The sequence below is a fragment of the Chiloscyllium plagiosum genome, chromosome 6, assembly GCF_004010195.1.
Source record: "Chiloscyllium plagiosum isolate BGI_BamShark_2017 chromosome 6, ASM401019v2, whole genome shotgun sequence".
NCBI classification, from domain to species: Eukaryota; Metazoa; Chordata; class Chondrichthyes; order Orectolobiformes; family Hemiscylliidae; genus Chiloscyllium; species Chiloscyllium plagiosum.
In genome coordinates, this window is record NC_057715.1 from 14,470,392 (window position 1) to 14,485,789 (window position 15,398).

The window sequence follows — 15,398 nt, forward strand, 5'->3', positions numbered from 1 at the left end:
TCTCTTCAGTTTCTCAAAGTTTGCTCATCTTCTTGCTCTCTGTATGTTGGGGTCAGGGGTAAATAATCTGTTCCTTAACTCCAAATAGAATTCAGTCTTTGAGTCTCTCTGCTTAGATGCAAAGTGATCCTTGATCAATGCTGCCATGCACAATCCAACTCTGTCCCTTTGCACCATTTTGTTTCACTTCTCTGTGTGACCTGAATACACTCTCTCTTTGACCAAGAATGTTTCAGTTCCCATTCCTGCTCCTGTTAAAGTCAGGTTTATTCAAACAAAGAACGACTGCAGAATCCCAATTTGCAGATGCATCTGTTCGTGTCCTTCGGTCACAAAGTCACATGAGTATGCAGGTGTAGTTAAGGCTGGGTGCAGATACTAGAATCTGTACTGAAAACAAAAAATGCTGGAGACCATAGGAGGTCAGGCAGCACATGCAACCCTTTATTATGAGATGAATTGAACATAAAAGTCAGGACAAAACAATGAACTGCGGATGCTCAAAATCTGAAATGAAAGCAGAAATTGTTGAAGAACCTCAGCACCCATAACAGCATCTGTGGAGAGGAAACAACGTTAACATTTTGAGTCCAGCGACCCTCCTTTGGATCCGTTCTGAAGAGAGTCACTAGACTCGAAACATTGAGTCTGTTTTCTCTCCACTGAGTTTCTAGCTTCCAGCAATTTCTATAAATCTAAGGATGTTCTACTTCAGTTAAACAGGACATTGGTGAGACCATAAGCTCAAATACTGTGCAGTAATGATCTCTTCCTTTCTTTATTTAAGGAAGGGTGTAAACCTACTGCGATAGTTTGGAGTAATCTTACTCGATTGATTAGCTTGATAACTTGAATGAGCGGGTTGTCTTATGAAGAAAGATTGGATAGACTGAGCTCATTTCTGGAGTTTAAACTTGACTTGATTGAAGTGTATCAGACCCTGAATGGTCTTGACAAGGTGGATGTGGAATGGGTATTTCCTATTGTAGTTAGGTTTAAAACAATAGGTCAAGATATTGTTAAGACGGACCCGCGGGGTCCCGTCTTTGCGTGTTCTTTCGGAAGGAGAGACTCACACTGGCAACTATGGTTAGACGCAGACAGCCGTTTATTAACAGAATCTTAACTGGTACAACGAATCTACAAGCATGCATTCGTTGGAGAAGGCGTTCTTCCTTCTCGTTCAAACTTGACACAATTATACTTCGCGCTGCCTGGAGTCCCCGGTCAGTTCGCCTTCCCCATTGGTCCATTCATCTGCGCGCGCTGGGGATCCGTCCTCCTATTGGCCGCATCGAAGTGTCTGTCCAGCTCCTGCTGTGCTTGACAATGGCTCAGCCATCCCCGGGAGAGGTTCCGATCCCATATTCAATAGTTCATTGTTTCAAGGAATTACTAAGCGTCTGACAGGCTAGCCATTTTCAATAGTTTCAGTTTAAGTAAATTGACAATTACACTTATCAACTTTAGACTTAAATAGAGCCATTCACACTTAACAGTTACAGGTTCCGATAGAGCAATTCACACTTGTCTAACAGTTACAGATTCCGATCGGTTTCTTTATTAATCCCGAGTTTCGATGGGGCAATTGATACTGGCTGGTATTTACAGGCTCCAAGATTTAATTAACATTATGCATATCCCTTACAAGCTCCAGCCAGGTAGTCATGCAGTCGCCAGCAGCAGCTCACTTGGCTGTTGTTAACCATTTCAGGGCTGGAACTAGAAGTGTCTGTTGCAGAACTAGTGTCACCCTCCCTAGCCCTACATTAAACACCCCAGTGAAATCTCCCCAACAATATTTAATAATTTGGGATTGCTCTTTTAGCAGTTTGTTTTTGCTGAGAGTAGTGCAACTTTGGAACACTGGAATTCTGTCTCAGAAATTGGCAGAGACGGTATCATTGCATATTTTTAAGGCAGAGATAGATTGATTCCTTTTCTGATAAGATTGTAAGTTTATCGAGGTTAGACTTGAATGTGGAATTTAAAATACACATCAGCTCTGATCGTTTTGAATAATGGAGCGGGTTCATGGGGCTGAATGGCCAACTTCTGATAATTCGTATGTTCATAAGGAAGATCTTGTGCTTGTAGTTGTCGCAAGTTTATTTTAATACAGCAATCCTTACTTTAACATGTTTACATTTCAGCACTGAGCTGACTTTGCTTTCTCCCTGCAACTTAACTGGTGTTTTATCCTATTTGTTCCCTTTTTTGATTGGCCTTGTTTTGTTTCTTTCTGCTGCCCCTCCCTTGGTTAATGTAGTTTAACACCTCCCCCACAGCATTAGTTTTCCTCCCTGCAAATGTATTGATTCTCTTTCTGCACTCCAAACTTAATCTCAGCTCTCTTTCAGTTTTGCATATTGAAATTATACCAGGCGACTTGAAGTAGCATTTGTCTCATACATTTTAAAAAAAAAATTACTAAATTCTAAAACCCATGTGACCATCATTTAGTTTTTATGTGAATAAAGCAAGTCTTGATTTGCAAGCATTTCTGTGCACTATCTATAATGCTGTTCTATTTACTGGATTTGATTTTATATATGCCTCCTCAGAAACAACTGCAGAGTTAGAAATTGTGCATTCTGTTGCTTGCAGGTGTCACTTACCAATGTTGTATATTGGCCTTGAATATGGACTAACCAATAATTCTAAACTGGCAGAAAGGTTTTTCAGTCAGGCCTTGAGCACTGCACCCGAGGACCCTTTTGTTCTTCATGAGATGGGAGTTGTGGCTTTTCAAAACGCAGAGTAAGTATTTCAGAATGTCTTAATTTGCATGCACGTGATCAGCTTAGAAATTACATGGCTGCTCGATGTCACTAGTTGAATTCTTGCTGAAATTCAGAATGCTTAAGTAGAGAGAATGTGTAGATATTAGAAGTGTTGCATTACCTACCATTCCTGAAACATATTAGAAAATAAAAACTTTGCCAGTGAAATGGAATTACAAGAATTAGTTCCAGATAACTGCATGTACGCCATGAGTCAGATGATTCCAAATTGTGCCTAGTAATCCAAATCTTTCTCTTTTTTACACTTCTTTTGGTATTCTAAGTTACACTGGTTATGGTTCTCTGTCTCTTGCACCGTTCTACTTTAAACGCAACAACTTTTTGTCTTTTTTTTTGTCAGATTAGTGATCATTTACTTTATTCTCTAATTTCAACATGTCACCAAAAATTGTGAAACATTTGCTCATGGGAAGACAAACCACATCTTGAAGTCACACAAAGGTCATCAACCTAGGGTTATTTATAATTCATATACAATGCTAATTATTGTTAGCAAAAGGAATATGGGGGTGATGAGAGTTTCTTTTACACAGTCATGATGATCTGTAATAAGCTGCATGAAATGACATTGGAATCAGATTTAGTAATCTGAATTCCAACAGTTTGGCCCACCATGCCATTCTCAAGACCAATTAGGGAGGATCAATAAATGATGCCCCGGCCAGTAATGTTCATTTCCCCTGAAAGAATTAAAACAAAAAAGTTTTAAAAGACAAGCTGATAATACTTTAAGAAATATTTTCCGTGTTGTGTAGAATGAGCAGGGAATGGGACTACCCGTACATGGATAGTTCTTTCAAGAAGCGATGGCAAAAAATGGATTCTGGTAGTATGCAGTTCAAAGATACAAAGGAACAAACTGCAGGATAATTATGTGTGTCCTGCAATATTCACCAAAGATTGCACAACGTTCAGCACTATCTGTGACTCCTCAGGTACTGAAGCAGTCCATGTCCAAATGCAATAAGATCAGGACAGTATCCAGGCTTGGGCTGGCAAGTGGCCTTGTTACTTGAACTGAAAACCTAACATACACGCCAAGCACTTACAATGTCAGAGTCAAAAACTGAAGTATTTATCCAGTGAAGAGGGATTAAGTGCTGTTGAAGTCTAGATGTCTTAATGTTTTTTTAATTCATTTGTGGGATGTGAGGGTCTCTGGCTGACCAGCATTTATTGCCTGCCCCTAGTTGCCTTTGATATGGTGGTGAGCTGCCTTCTTGAACCGCTGCAGTCCACCTGCTGTGTGTTGACCCCCAATACTATTAGGAAGGGAGTTCCAGGAATTTAACCCAGCAACAGTGAAGGAACGGTAATATGTTTCCAAGTCAGATGGTGAGTGCCTTGGAGAGGAACTTGAAGGTAGTGGCGTTTCCATATACCTGCTGCCCTTGTCCTTCCAAGATGGAAGTCGTCATGGGTTTGGAAGGTGTTGTCTGAGGACCTTTGGTGAATTTCTGCAGTGCATCTTGTTGATAGTACACAGTGCTGCTACTGAGCATCAGTGGTGGAGGGAGTGGATGCTTGTGGATGTAGTGCCAATCAGGTGGGCTGTTTTGCCCTGGTTGGTGTTAAGCTTCTTGAGTATTGTTGGGATTTCCTCATCCAGGCAAATGGGGAGTGTACTCGTGACTTGTGCCTTATAGATGGTGGACAGGCTTTGAGCAGTCAGGAAGTGAGTTACTTGCTGCAGTATTCCTAGCTTCTGACCTGCTCTTGTAGCCACTGGGTTTATGTAGTGAGTCCAGTCAAGTTTCTGATCAATAGTAACCCCCAGGATGTTGATATTATGGGAATTAAGGCATGGTGGTTAGATTGCCTGTTATTGGTGATGGTCATAGCCTGGTATTTTTTGGCATGAATGTTACTTGCCAGCCCAAGCCTGGATACTGTCCTGATCTTATTGCATTTGGACATGGACTGCTTCAGTACCTGAGGAGTCACAGATAGTGCTGAACGTTGTGCAATCTTTGGTGAATATCCCCACTTCTGACCTTATGGAAAGAAGGTCTTTGATGAAACAGCTAAAGATAGTTGAGCCAAGGACACTATCTTGAGGAACTCCTGCAGAGATGTCCTGAAGCTGAGCTGACCGATTTCCAACAACCATGACCACCTTCCTATGTCTCAGGTATGACTCCAACCACTAGAGAGTTTGCCCCCGATACCTATTGATTCCGGTTTTGCTCGGACACTTGATGTCAAGAGCTGTCCATCTCACCTTACCTCTGGAGATCAGCTCTTTTGTCTATGTTTGGACCAAGGCTGTAATGAGGTTAGGAGTTGAGTGACCCTAGCAGAACCCAAACTGGGCGTCATTGAGCAGGTTATTGTTGAGCAGATGATGCTTGATAGCACTGATGATCATGTGTTGACTAACAGGATGATAATTGGCCAGGTTAAATTTGTCCTGCTTTTTATGTACAGACATACCTGTGTCATTTTCCATATTGTCGGATAGGCACCAGTGTCGTAACTGTACTGGAACAGCTTGGCTAGGGGAGTGGCAAGTTCTGGAGCACAAGTCTTCAGTACTATTGTCAGGGCCCATAGCCTCTGCAGTAATCTGTGTCTTCAACTGTTTCTTGATATCAACGTGGAGTGAATTGAATTGGCTGAATACTGTATCCGTAATACTGGGGACCACTGGAGCAGGCCAAGATGGAACATCTATTTGGCACATGTGGCTGAAGATTGCTGCGAAAGATTTCAGCTTTATCTTTTGCACTGATGTGCTAGGCTCTTCTATCACTGAGGATGGGGATATTTGTGGAGCCCCCTCCTCCAGTGAGTTGTTTTATTGTCCACTACCATTCACAACTGGATGTGGCAGGACTGCAGAGCTTATATCTGATCCATTGGTTGTGGGATTGCTTAGCTCTGTTGCTTCTTATGTTGTTTGGCATGCAAGTAGTCCTGTTTGGTGGTTTTACAAGGTTGATATCTCATCTTCGGTTATGCCTGGTGCTGCTCCTGGTATGCCCTCCTGCACTGCCCATTGAACCAGGGTTGAACCCCTGGCTTGATAGTAATGGTTGAGTGGAGGTTATGCTGGGCCATGATGTTACAGATTGTGCTGGAGTACAAATGTGCTGTTTATGTCCTACAGCGCCGTACAAATGCTCAGTCTTGAGTTGCTAGATCTGTTCGAAGGCTGTCCCTTTTAGCACAGTGATAGGGCCATACAACACGATGGAAGTTATTCTCAATGTGAAGGGGGTACTTGATCTCCACGAGAGCAGTGTGATGGTTCCTCTTACCGATACTGTCATGGACAGTTGCATCTGCAGCTGGAATGGAAGTTATTCTGGCAGTTATGTGGTTGCAATGCATGCCCAGGATCATGTTCCAGGGCTCCAGTAACAGATAATGATAGTGCATTGTGATAGGTTAGCTAAAATCACTGGGAGATGAGCTAATGCTGAAGATGATGGTGTTGTAATGTGATAGGTTAACTGTGATGGAGGGAACTAGTGTGGCAGACAGTGATTAGTTTAAAAAGGCAAAGCAAGCCAGCATGATTGGGTAGGCTAGTGCCATTAGATAAGCGCAGGAAGAATAACTGTATAAATTGCAGGAGATGAAAGAGATTGTAGGGAGTCAGGAAGACGTTTTGATGGCTTCTTCAGCTTTGATTTTGCAAGATTAAAGTTTAATTTTGTGAAGGATTTTCATCATCTCCTGGTAATTTTTTTATGGAGCATTGAGTGATTCTTCCACAACACTGGCAGAGTGGTAAGGATGAGGTTAAGTCTGTTTTTCCCTCTTGGTTCCCTCACCACCTGCTGCAGACCCAGTCTAGCAGCTATGTCGTTTAGGACCCGGCCAGCTCAATCTGTAATACTGCTGCCGAACCACTCTTGATGGTGGACGTTGAAATGCCCCACCCAGAGTACACTTAGTGCCCTTGCCATCCTCGGTGCTTCCTCTAAGTGTTGTTCAACATGGAGGAGTACCAAGTCATCAGCTGAGGGAGGAAGGTACGTGGTAATTAGCAGGAGGTTTCCTTGTCCATGTTTAACCTGAAGTCATGAGACTTCATGGGGTCTGGAGTCAATATTGAGGACACCCAGAGCAGCTCTCTCATGACTGGATAACAGCTATGTCCTGCCAGTGGGACAGATCAAATCCAGGGATGGTGATGGTGGTGTCTCAGATATTGTCTGTAAGGTATGATTCTGTGAGCATGACTGTGTCAGGCTGTTGCTTGACTAGTCTGAGATAGCTCTCCTAGTTTTGGCTCAAGCCCCCAGATGTTAATAAGGAGGACCTGCAGGGTTGGCAGGGTTGTTTTTGCCATTGTCTTTTCCGGTGCCTACGTAGATACCAGGTGATCCGACCAGTTTCATTTATTTGACACTTTGTGGCAGTTGGTAAAAATGAATGGCTTTCTAGGCAATTTTAGAGAGCCTGAGAGTAGGCCAGACCAGGTGTGGGTGGCAGATTTACTTCTCTGAAGGAAAATAGTGAGCCAAATGGGTTTTTATTTTGACAATGATTTCATTGTCATTAGTAATTTCTTCATACCAGATTTTTTTTATTGAATTCAAATTCCACCATCTGCTTTAGTGGGATTCGAACCCGGGTCCCCAGAACGTTAGCTGAGTTTCTGGATTAATAGTCTAGCGATAATGCCATTGGGCCATCACCTACCCTAAATCACAAAGGAAATCCAAAACTGGAATCTACCAAATCGGATAGTCACAAGTAAATCCAATAGGAAATTCAGGGAGAAAATCTTTATCCCCAGAGTGGATACCGCATGGAGTGATTTGAGGTGTCCCCGTGTCTCCCCGACACCCGGCAGCCGGAATGGACACCAACAGTAAGACTGCTGCTGCCTTTGTGGGGTAAGTCTCCAAATAGCCGACAATGTTGGAGAGAATATCTGAGGAAGGGAGGGTTTAGGGTTCACCCCTGTGTAGAACTCCAGGGAAAATCTGGGGAGAGGGAGGGAGGGCTGGAGGTCAGTCATTTGGAGATGGTGCCTGGGCTCCCATCGAAGTCCAGGACTGTTCTCGGCAGCATTTCAGTGGGTCGAGTTTGTTTTTAATCATTGTACCTCTAAACAAAAGACGTGATCAGGGCTAAAAGAGCTCTTTGATGTAATGTTTCTATCGGGACCTTGAGATCTCCTTTGGATAATCCAGTATTCAGGTAATTGATATTCAGATAATTGATATTCCTCTGTATATTGGCACAAAGCCATCCAAATAGCCAGATTGTAGCAATTACAGCATGATATATTCACAAGGGTTTAACAAATTCTACATGTATCCATAGGAAATCACAGTGGGAAAGGTGGGGTTGTGGGAATTAACAAGTCAACTGAAGAAGAGAGAAAACATTTGTAGGAATAAGGACTTTAATATATTAAACATCAGATAAAAGGATTTGTCATGTCAGGAAGTCGGAATCCATGGGTGTCTTTTAAGGTGTTCAGTTTTATTTTTGCTAAAATTAGTTTAATTCATTTTGTTTCAGCTGGAAGGCTGCAGAGAAGTATTTTCTGGATGCATTAGATAAAGTGAGAGCAATTGGAAATGAGGTAATTCATTTATTTCATATTTCCAAATATAAAGAACTTTTTTTAATATGGGTTTCACCAAGTAGCTGAATACAATATATTGCAATATAATAAAGCAAAGATAAAACAAATTAGACTGCAATCTTTATTGTTTTAATTTTATTTAATTTGAGAGGAATTTGTTTTGAAATGTTAGTGTTTGAACTTTGAATAGCGTCACCTTCAAGTAATAAGTAGGATCTTGTATTAAATTTGTATTATTTGTATTTGGGCGGCACGATGGCTCAGTGGTTAGCACAGCTGTCTCACAGAGCCAGGGACCCAGGTTCAGTTCCAGCCTTGGGTGACTGTGTGGAGTTTGCACATTCTCCCCGTGTTGCGTGAGTTTCCCCCAGGTGCTCTGGTTTTCTCTCTCAGTCCAAAGATGTACAGGTCAGGGTGGATTGGCCATGCTAAATAGCCCATAGCCTCTAGGCGGCTTGATGGATTAACCATGGAAAATAGAGGGTTACAGGATTAGGATAAGGAGGTTGGTCTGGGTCGGATGCTGTTCGGACGTTTGGAGTAGACTTGATGGGCCAAATGGTCTGCTTCCACACTGTAGAGATTCTATGGTTCTAACTGGTTGTTTAAACTGCAATGCAGCAGGAAGATATGAACAATGGAATTTTATTCAGCTACTGGACACTATTTGCATTTGAAATGCAATTTGTTACGTGTGTCAGTTTGAGTTTAATCCCATGGTGGGCTATGAATTTATGTTACCAGAAAATTAGCCTTGGTTCTGGATTACTTCTCCTGTGATCGCCTCCCATCACTTCCCCATTATTGTTACCATTTTGTCTCCTGCTTTGGTTTATTCCATTTCCCCTCTGACTTTTCATATGAATCAATTAATCCTTTTCACTAACCATGCCAAAGGGAAACCCAAAGACTTTTCTAGTGTGTCACATCTGCAGTAAGCTTTTAGGCATGTGGTTGAAAAGTTGTCTATTTAAATTGGCTGCTGCAAATAATTTGTAATTTTTTATTTCTCCATCCCTCCCTCTACCAAACTCTGACTAAAGTCAATTATTTTTGTTTCAAAGTTATTCATCCAGATATTAATTTGAGATTGTGGAACAATACTTATACTATTTTATTAAGATTGCTTAAACAATAAGCAGTTTGTATGATTCTTACAAGAATGTGACTTAGTAATTCAAGTTTGTTAATTTATTGGGTATATTCATTGATGGTATCTCTGACCAGTAATCATTGAATCTGCAAAGAAAGTATTGTCCTCATGCTGCAGGGATCCACGTTATCTGTATTTACCATCTGGAACAGGTTGACATTAGTTAATTTCTTGAGGCAACAGTAGAGAGTCCTTGCTAAAGGGCTGTAAGAGGCAGCTGAAAGATCATTTGTAGAATTCTAAGAATATGGAGTAGAAAGAGAATATTCATTCCCTCAAACCTGTTTCACCGTTCAGTTATGTTACGATTGATCTTGCCTTGATCTTCATTTACTTCCTTGGTTTCCTTTTAACGCTTAAATCTGCTCCCCAATAAAGTTGTATCACAAAGTCAAATGTCAAATCTCCCAACTAGCTTTTTGATGGATGGAGCATGTTTCAAAATTTCGGTTTATGCGTGGTGAAAACTGATAGTTCTCATGTTAACTGTAATATACAAACAGGAGATCCTCATCTCTTTCCATTACTCACCAAAATCATGGCTGATGTCTCCTAGCACTGAATCTCTTAATACTTTTCAAGATTAGAGTGGTGCTGGAAAAGCACAGCAGGTCAGGCAGCATCCAAGGCCTGCTGTGCTTTTCCAGCACCACTCTAATCTTGACTCTGATCTCCAGCATTTGCAGTCCTTACTTTCGCCTCTTAATACTTTTGCCCAACAGAAATCTCAGTTCTAAACTTTTCAAATTAATTCTCGCACTGAATACCCATTTGGGAATGGAGGAAAAGAGATCTAGAATTCCCATTACTCGTTTTGTGTGGACAAGTGCTTCCTGATATTACCCTGAATAACCTGACATTTAACTTCGGGTTCTTCCTCTTCACTTTCAAAGGGAGTTTATAGTACAATTGCAACATTTAAAAGGCATCTGGATGGGTATATGAATAAGAAGGGCTTGGAGGGACATGGGCCAGGTGCTGGCAAGTGGGACTAGATTGGGATGGGATATCTGGTCGGCATGGATGAGTTGGACCAAAGGATCTGTTTCCATGCTGTACATCTCTATGACTACACAAAAAAAATGGGTTTTCCGTGACATTGCCTTGTCAACCAGTCAGCACCCTCCTATATTCCTCACAGCAGGAACGATTATAATGGTTACATCACAGACTTTGTTTAGGGAAATAAAGAAGTTACAAATTATAAAATGAAGGCCCATTTTCTTCTTGGTGTTTCCCCCATGTGGGATTATTACTGAAATCAGTGCAGACAAATGACCAATCAGATGTAATTAAATTACCACACCCACTTATTTTTAGATTGCAATTTTGTAAGTCATTTCCACTTCAACGTCATGAAACAGATTAACGTATCCTTTTCACGCAGGATCTTGGCAAATGTTTGCATTTTTTCTTGCAATGAAGTTGCAAAATATTTGTGGACATTGTTGCAACACTATCCTAATGTATGCATGCATGAAATACTGTCAATCCTACCAAAAAGTCCCAAAACTGCTGGAAATAATCAGATCAAGCAGCATCAGGAGGAAGGGAATAACATTTCAGGTTGACTATTGCCTGTCAGAGGAATTGATAAGTATTTACAGCATTTTCTGTTTTCCTTTCTCCTACCCTATCTGACGGCCATGTTCCCTTGCCTTTTGCACCTTCTGTAGTTGTGGGATTGACTAAATCCTGGAATGGTCACGTTAGAGGACACCAAAGTGATTCCAGCTGTTCCTCAAGCTCTGAAACTCAAAGCTTGGGATCTTCGAGCTGGCAACACTTAGTACGCATATGATTATCCAGAAAATAAGAACTGTGCTGAGATCAAATATAAAAACGTTCGGGCTAGCCATCGGAAAGCACTGACCTTTAAAATACTAAAAGATTTGACACTGTGCTCAAAAGATCAAAGGAACTAATGTTTGAATTATTAATCTGTGAAAATCTTAAACTAATTGCTGAAAGACTGTAACCCTAAAATAGCAAAGTTCTATCTATCAATGTCAAGCACAATGAGGAATGAGTAATTTACTGAAACTAACTCACATTGGCCTGTTGGTGACAATCCACTCACTCTGTCAGTTTATTCACTTTTGAATTTCTTTCCATGTTTACTCATGCCCTTTTAACGATCTTGTGAACCCTCTGCTATAAGTCCAGACCCACAGAAATGTGATTGATTCTTAAACTGTCTTCAGAAATTTCCTAGCAAGACAGTCAATTGTTCTCAAGAGGGTGACTTACTGCTGTGTGTGATACTAACTTTGGAGATGTTGTTGACAATGAGGTTGATACCATTTGAATCCTTCTCCCATATACCAGCTCCTCAGCCATGCATTCATCTGTTCTATCCTCCTATTCCTGCCCTCACTAGCTCGTAGCACCGGGAGTAATCCAGATATTACTACTCTCGAGGACCTCCTTTTTAAATTCCTGCCTAACTCTCTGTAATCTCCCTTCAGAATCTCAACCTTTTCCCTTCCTATGTCATTGGTTCCAATGTGGACAATGACTTCTTGCTGGCCCCTCTCTCCCGTGAGAACATTCTGCATCGTCTCTGAGACATCCTTGATCCTGGCACCAGGGAAGCAACACACCATTCTGATTTTTCGCTGCTGGCCACAGAAATGTCTGTCTGTACCTCGGGCTAGAGAGTCCCCTAATGCAATTAATCTCTTGGAACCTGACATACCCCTCATTGCATTAGAGCCAGTCTCAATACCAGAAACTTGGCTGTTTGTGCTACATTCCCCTAAGAATCCATCACCCCTTACATTTTCCAAAACAGCATACTTGTTTGAAATGGGGATAGCCACAGAAGACTCCTGCACTACCTGCCTACCTCTCTTACCTTTCCTGGAGTTAACCCATCTAACTCTGTATCTGAGACTTCCCCTCCCCCTCCCCCTTCCTGTAACTGCCATCCATCACACACTGTTGCTGTTGCAAATTCCTCATTGCCTCCAGTCGATTCATTCGCCCTGATAAGATTTGCAACCAACAGCATTTATTGCAGATATAATCCGCAGTAACCCGTAAACTTTCCTTAAACTCCCACATCTGACAAGAAGCGCATATCACTCTACTAAAGGCCATTTTTGTTCCTTCACAATCTACAGACCCAGAAAATAACACCATCTTATTCCTCTACAAAATATTGCCCCAGGTTAAATTAATAGTTATGGCTTATATTTTAAGTTTAATCAAGCGACATATCTCAAAAAACATATAATCACGAAAGAACCCACACAATTAAAACAATTCACTTATCTGATTCTGTGTTGTGAACTTCGCCCAAACAGTTCCTCCAAGATCAGTTGTGAATTTCACTGTTTGATAATTTTCCCAGACACACTCTGATGTCCAGCGACACATGAATTCAGACAGCAAAGGCAGTAACTGTGCAGGTTCACTGCTGTCATTTTCTTTCTTTCTCTCACTCCAAACATAGACTGGGACTGCCATATTTTTAAAGGTTTAGACGGAGAGGAATTTCTTAAGTGTGTACAAGAAAATTTTCTGATTCAGTATGTGGATGTATCTACAAGAGAAGGTGCAAAACTTGACCTACTCTTGGGAAATAAGGCAGGGCAGGTGACTGAGGTGTCAGTGGGGGAGCACTTTTGGGCCAGTGACCATAATTCTATTAGTTTTAAAATAGTAATGGAAAAGGATAAACCAGATCTAAAAGTTGAAGTTCTAAATTGGAGAAAGGCCAATTTTGACGGTATTAGGCAAGAACTTTCAAAAGCTGATTGGAAGCAGATGTTCGCAGGTAAACGGACAGCTGGAAAATGGGAAGCCTTCAGAAATGAGATAACAAGAATGCATAGAAAGTATATTCCTGTCAGGGTGAAAGGAAAGGCTGGTAGGTATAGGGAATGCTGGATGACTAAAGAAATTAAGGGTTTGGTTTAAAAAAAAGAAGGAAGCATATGTCAGATATAGAGAGGATAGATCGAGTGAAACCTTAGAAGAGTATAAAGGCAGTAGGAGTATACTTAAGAGGGAAATCAGGAGGGCAAGAAGGGGACATGAGATAGCTTTGGCAAATAGAATTAAGGATAATCCGAAGGGTTTTTACAAACAAGGACAAAAGGATAATTAGGGAGGGAATAGAGCCCCTCAAAGATCAGCAAGACGGCCTTTGTGTGGAGCCGCAGAAAATGGGGGAGATACGAAACGAGTATTTTATTTCAGTATTTACTGTGGAAAAGGACATGGAAGATATAGAATGTAAGGAAATAGATGGTGATATCTTGAAAAATGTCCATATTAAAGAGGAGGAAGTGCTAGATGTCTTGAAACGCATAAAGATGGATAAATCCCCAGGACCTGATCGGGTGTACCATAGAACTCTGTGGGAAACTGGAGAAGTGATTGCTGGGCCTTTTGCTGAGATATTTGTATCGTGGATAGTCACAGGTGAGGTGCTGGAAAACTGAAGGTTGGCTAATGTGCCACTGTTTAAGAAGGGCGGTAAGGACAAGCCAGAGAACTATAGACCAATGAGCCTGATGTTGGTGGTGGGCAAGTTGTTGGAGGGAATCCTGAGGAACTGGATGTACATGTATTTGGAAAGGCAAGGACTGATTAGGGATAGTCAACATGGCTTTGTGCTTTGGAAATCATGTCTCCCAAACTCGATTGAGTTTTTTGAAGAAGTAACAAAGAGGATTGATGAGCACAGAGCGATAGATGTGATCTATATGGACTTCGACAAGGTTCCCCATGGGAAACTGATTAGCAAGGTTAGATCTCATGGAATACATGGAGAACTAGCCATTTGGATACAGAACTGGCTCAAAGACAGTGGTGGAGGAGGGTTGTGGTGGAGGGTTGTTTTTCAGACTGGAGACCTGTGACCAGTGGAGTGCCACAAAGATCGGTGCTGGGTCCTCTACTTTTTGTCATTTATATGAATGATTTGAATATGAAGAAAGGAGGTATAGTTAGCAAGTTTGAAGATGACACCAAAATTGGAGGTGTAGTGGTCAGTGAAGAAATTTACCTCAGTATACAACAGGATCTTGATCAGTTGGGCCAATGGGCTGAGAAGTGGCAGATGGAGTTTAATTCTGCTAAATGCGAGGTGCTGCATTTTGGGAAAGCAAATCTTAGCAGGACTTATACACTTAATAGTAAGGTCCTTGGGAGTGTTGCTGAACAAAGAGACCTTGGAGTGCAGGTTCATAGCTCCTAGAAAGTGGAGTCGCAGGTAGATAGGATAGAGAAGAAGGCATTTGGTATGCTTTCCTTTATTGGTCAGAGTATTGAGTACAGGCGTTGTGAGGTCATGTTGCGGCTGTGCAGGACATTGGTTAGGCACTGTTGGAATATTGCATGCAATTCTGGTCTCCTTCCTATCGGAAAGATGTTGTGAAACTTGAAAGGGTTCAGAAAAGATTTGCAAGGATGTTACCAGGGTTGGAGGATTTGAGCTATAGGGAGAAGCTAACAGGCTGGGGCTGTTTTCCCTGGAGCGTCAGAGGCTGATGGGTGACCTCATAGAGGTTTACAAAATTATGAGGGGCATGGATAGGGTAAGTAGACAAAGTCTTTTCCTTGGGTGGGGGAGTCCAGAACTAGAGGGCATAGGTCTAGGATGAAAGGGGAAAGATAAAAAAAGAGACCTAAGGGGCAACCTTTTTCACGCAGAGGGTGGTGCATGTGTGGAATGAGCTGCCAGAGGAAGTGGTGGAGGCTGGTACAATTGCAACATTTAAGAGGCATTTGGATTGGTATATGAATAGGAAGGGTTTGGAGGGATATGGGCCAGGTGCTGGCAGGTGGGACTAGATTGGGCTGGAATATCTGGTTGGACCAAAGGGTCTGTTTCCGTGCTGTACATCTCTATGACTCTCTTTGATTAGAATAGGACATT

General features: G+C 41.7%; 1 protein-coding gene across 1 annotated transcript in view; it reads left to right on the forward strand.

Moving 5' to 3' along the window:
- Positions 1-15,398, forward strand: part of cdc16 (cell division cycle 16 homolog (S. cerevisiae)) — a 66,805-nt gene that overhangs the window by 35,987 nt on the left and 15,420 nt on the right. Inside the window, exons 13-14 of the mRNA XM_043691247.1 lie at positions 2,608-2,760; positions 8,289-8,352. Of these exons, the coding sequence (XP_043547182.1) occupies positions 2,608-2,760; positions 8,289-8,352 (217 nt within the window). The remainder of the gene's footprint in view (positions 1-2,607; positions 2,761-8,288; positions 8,353-15,398) is intronic.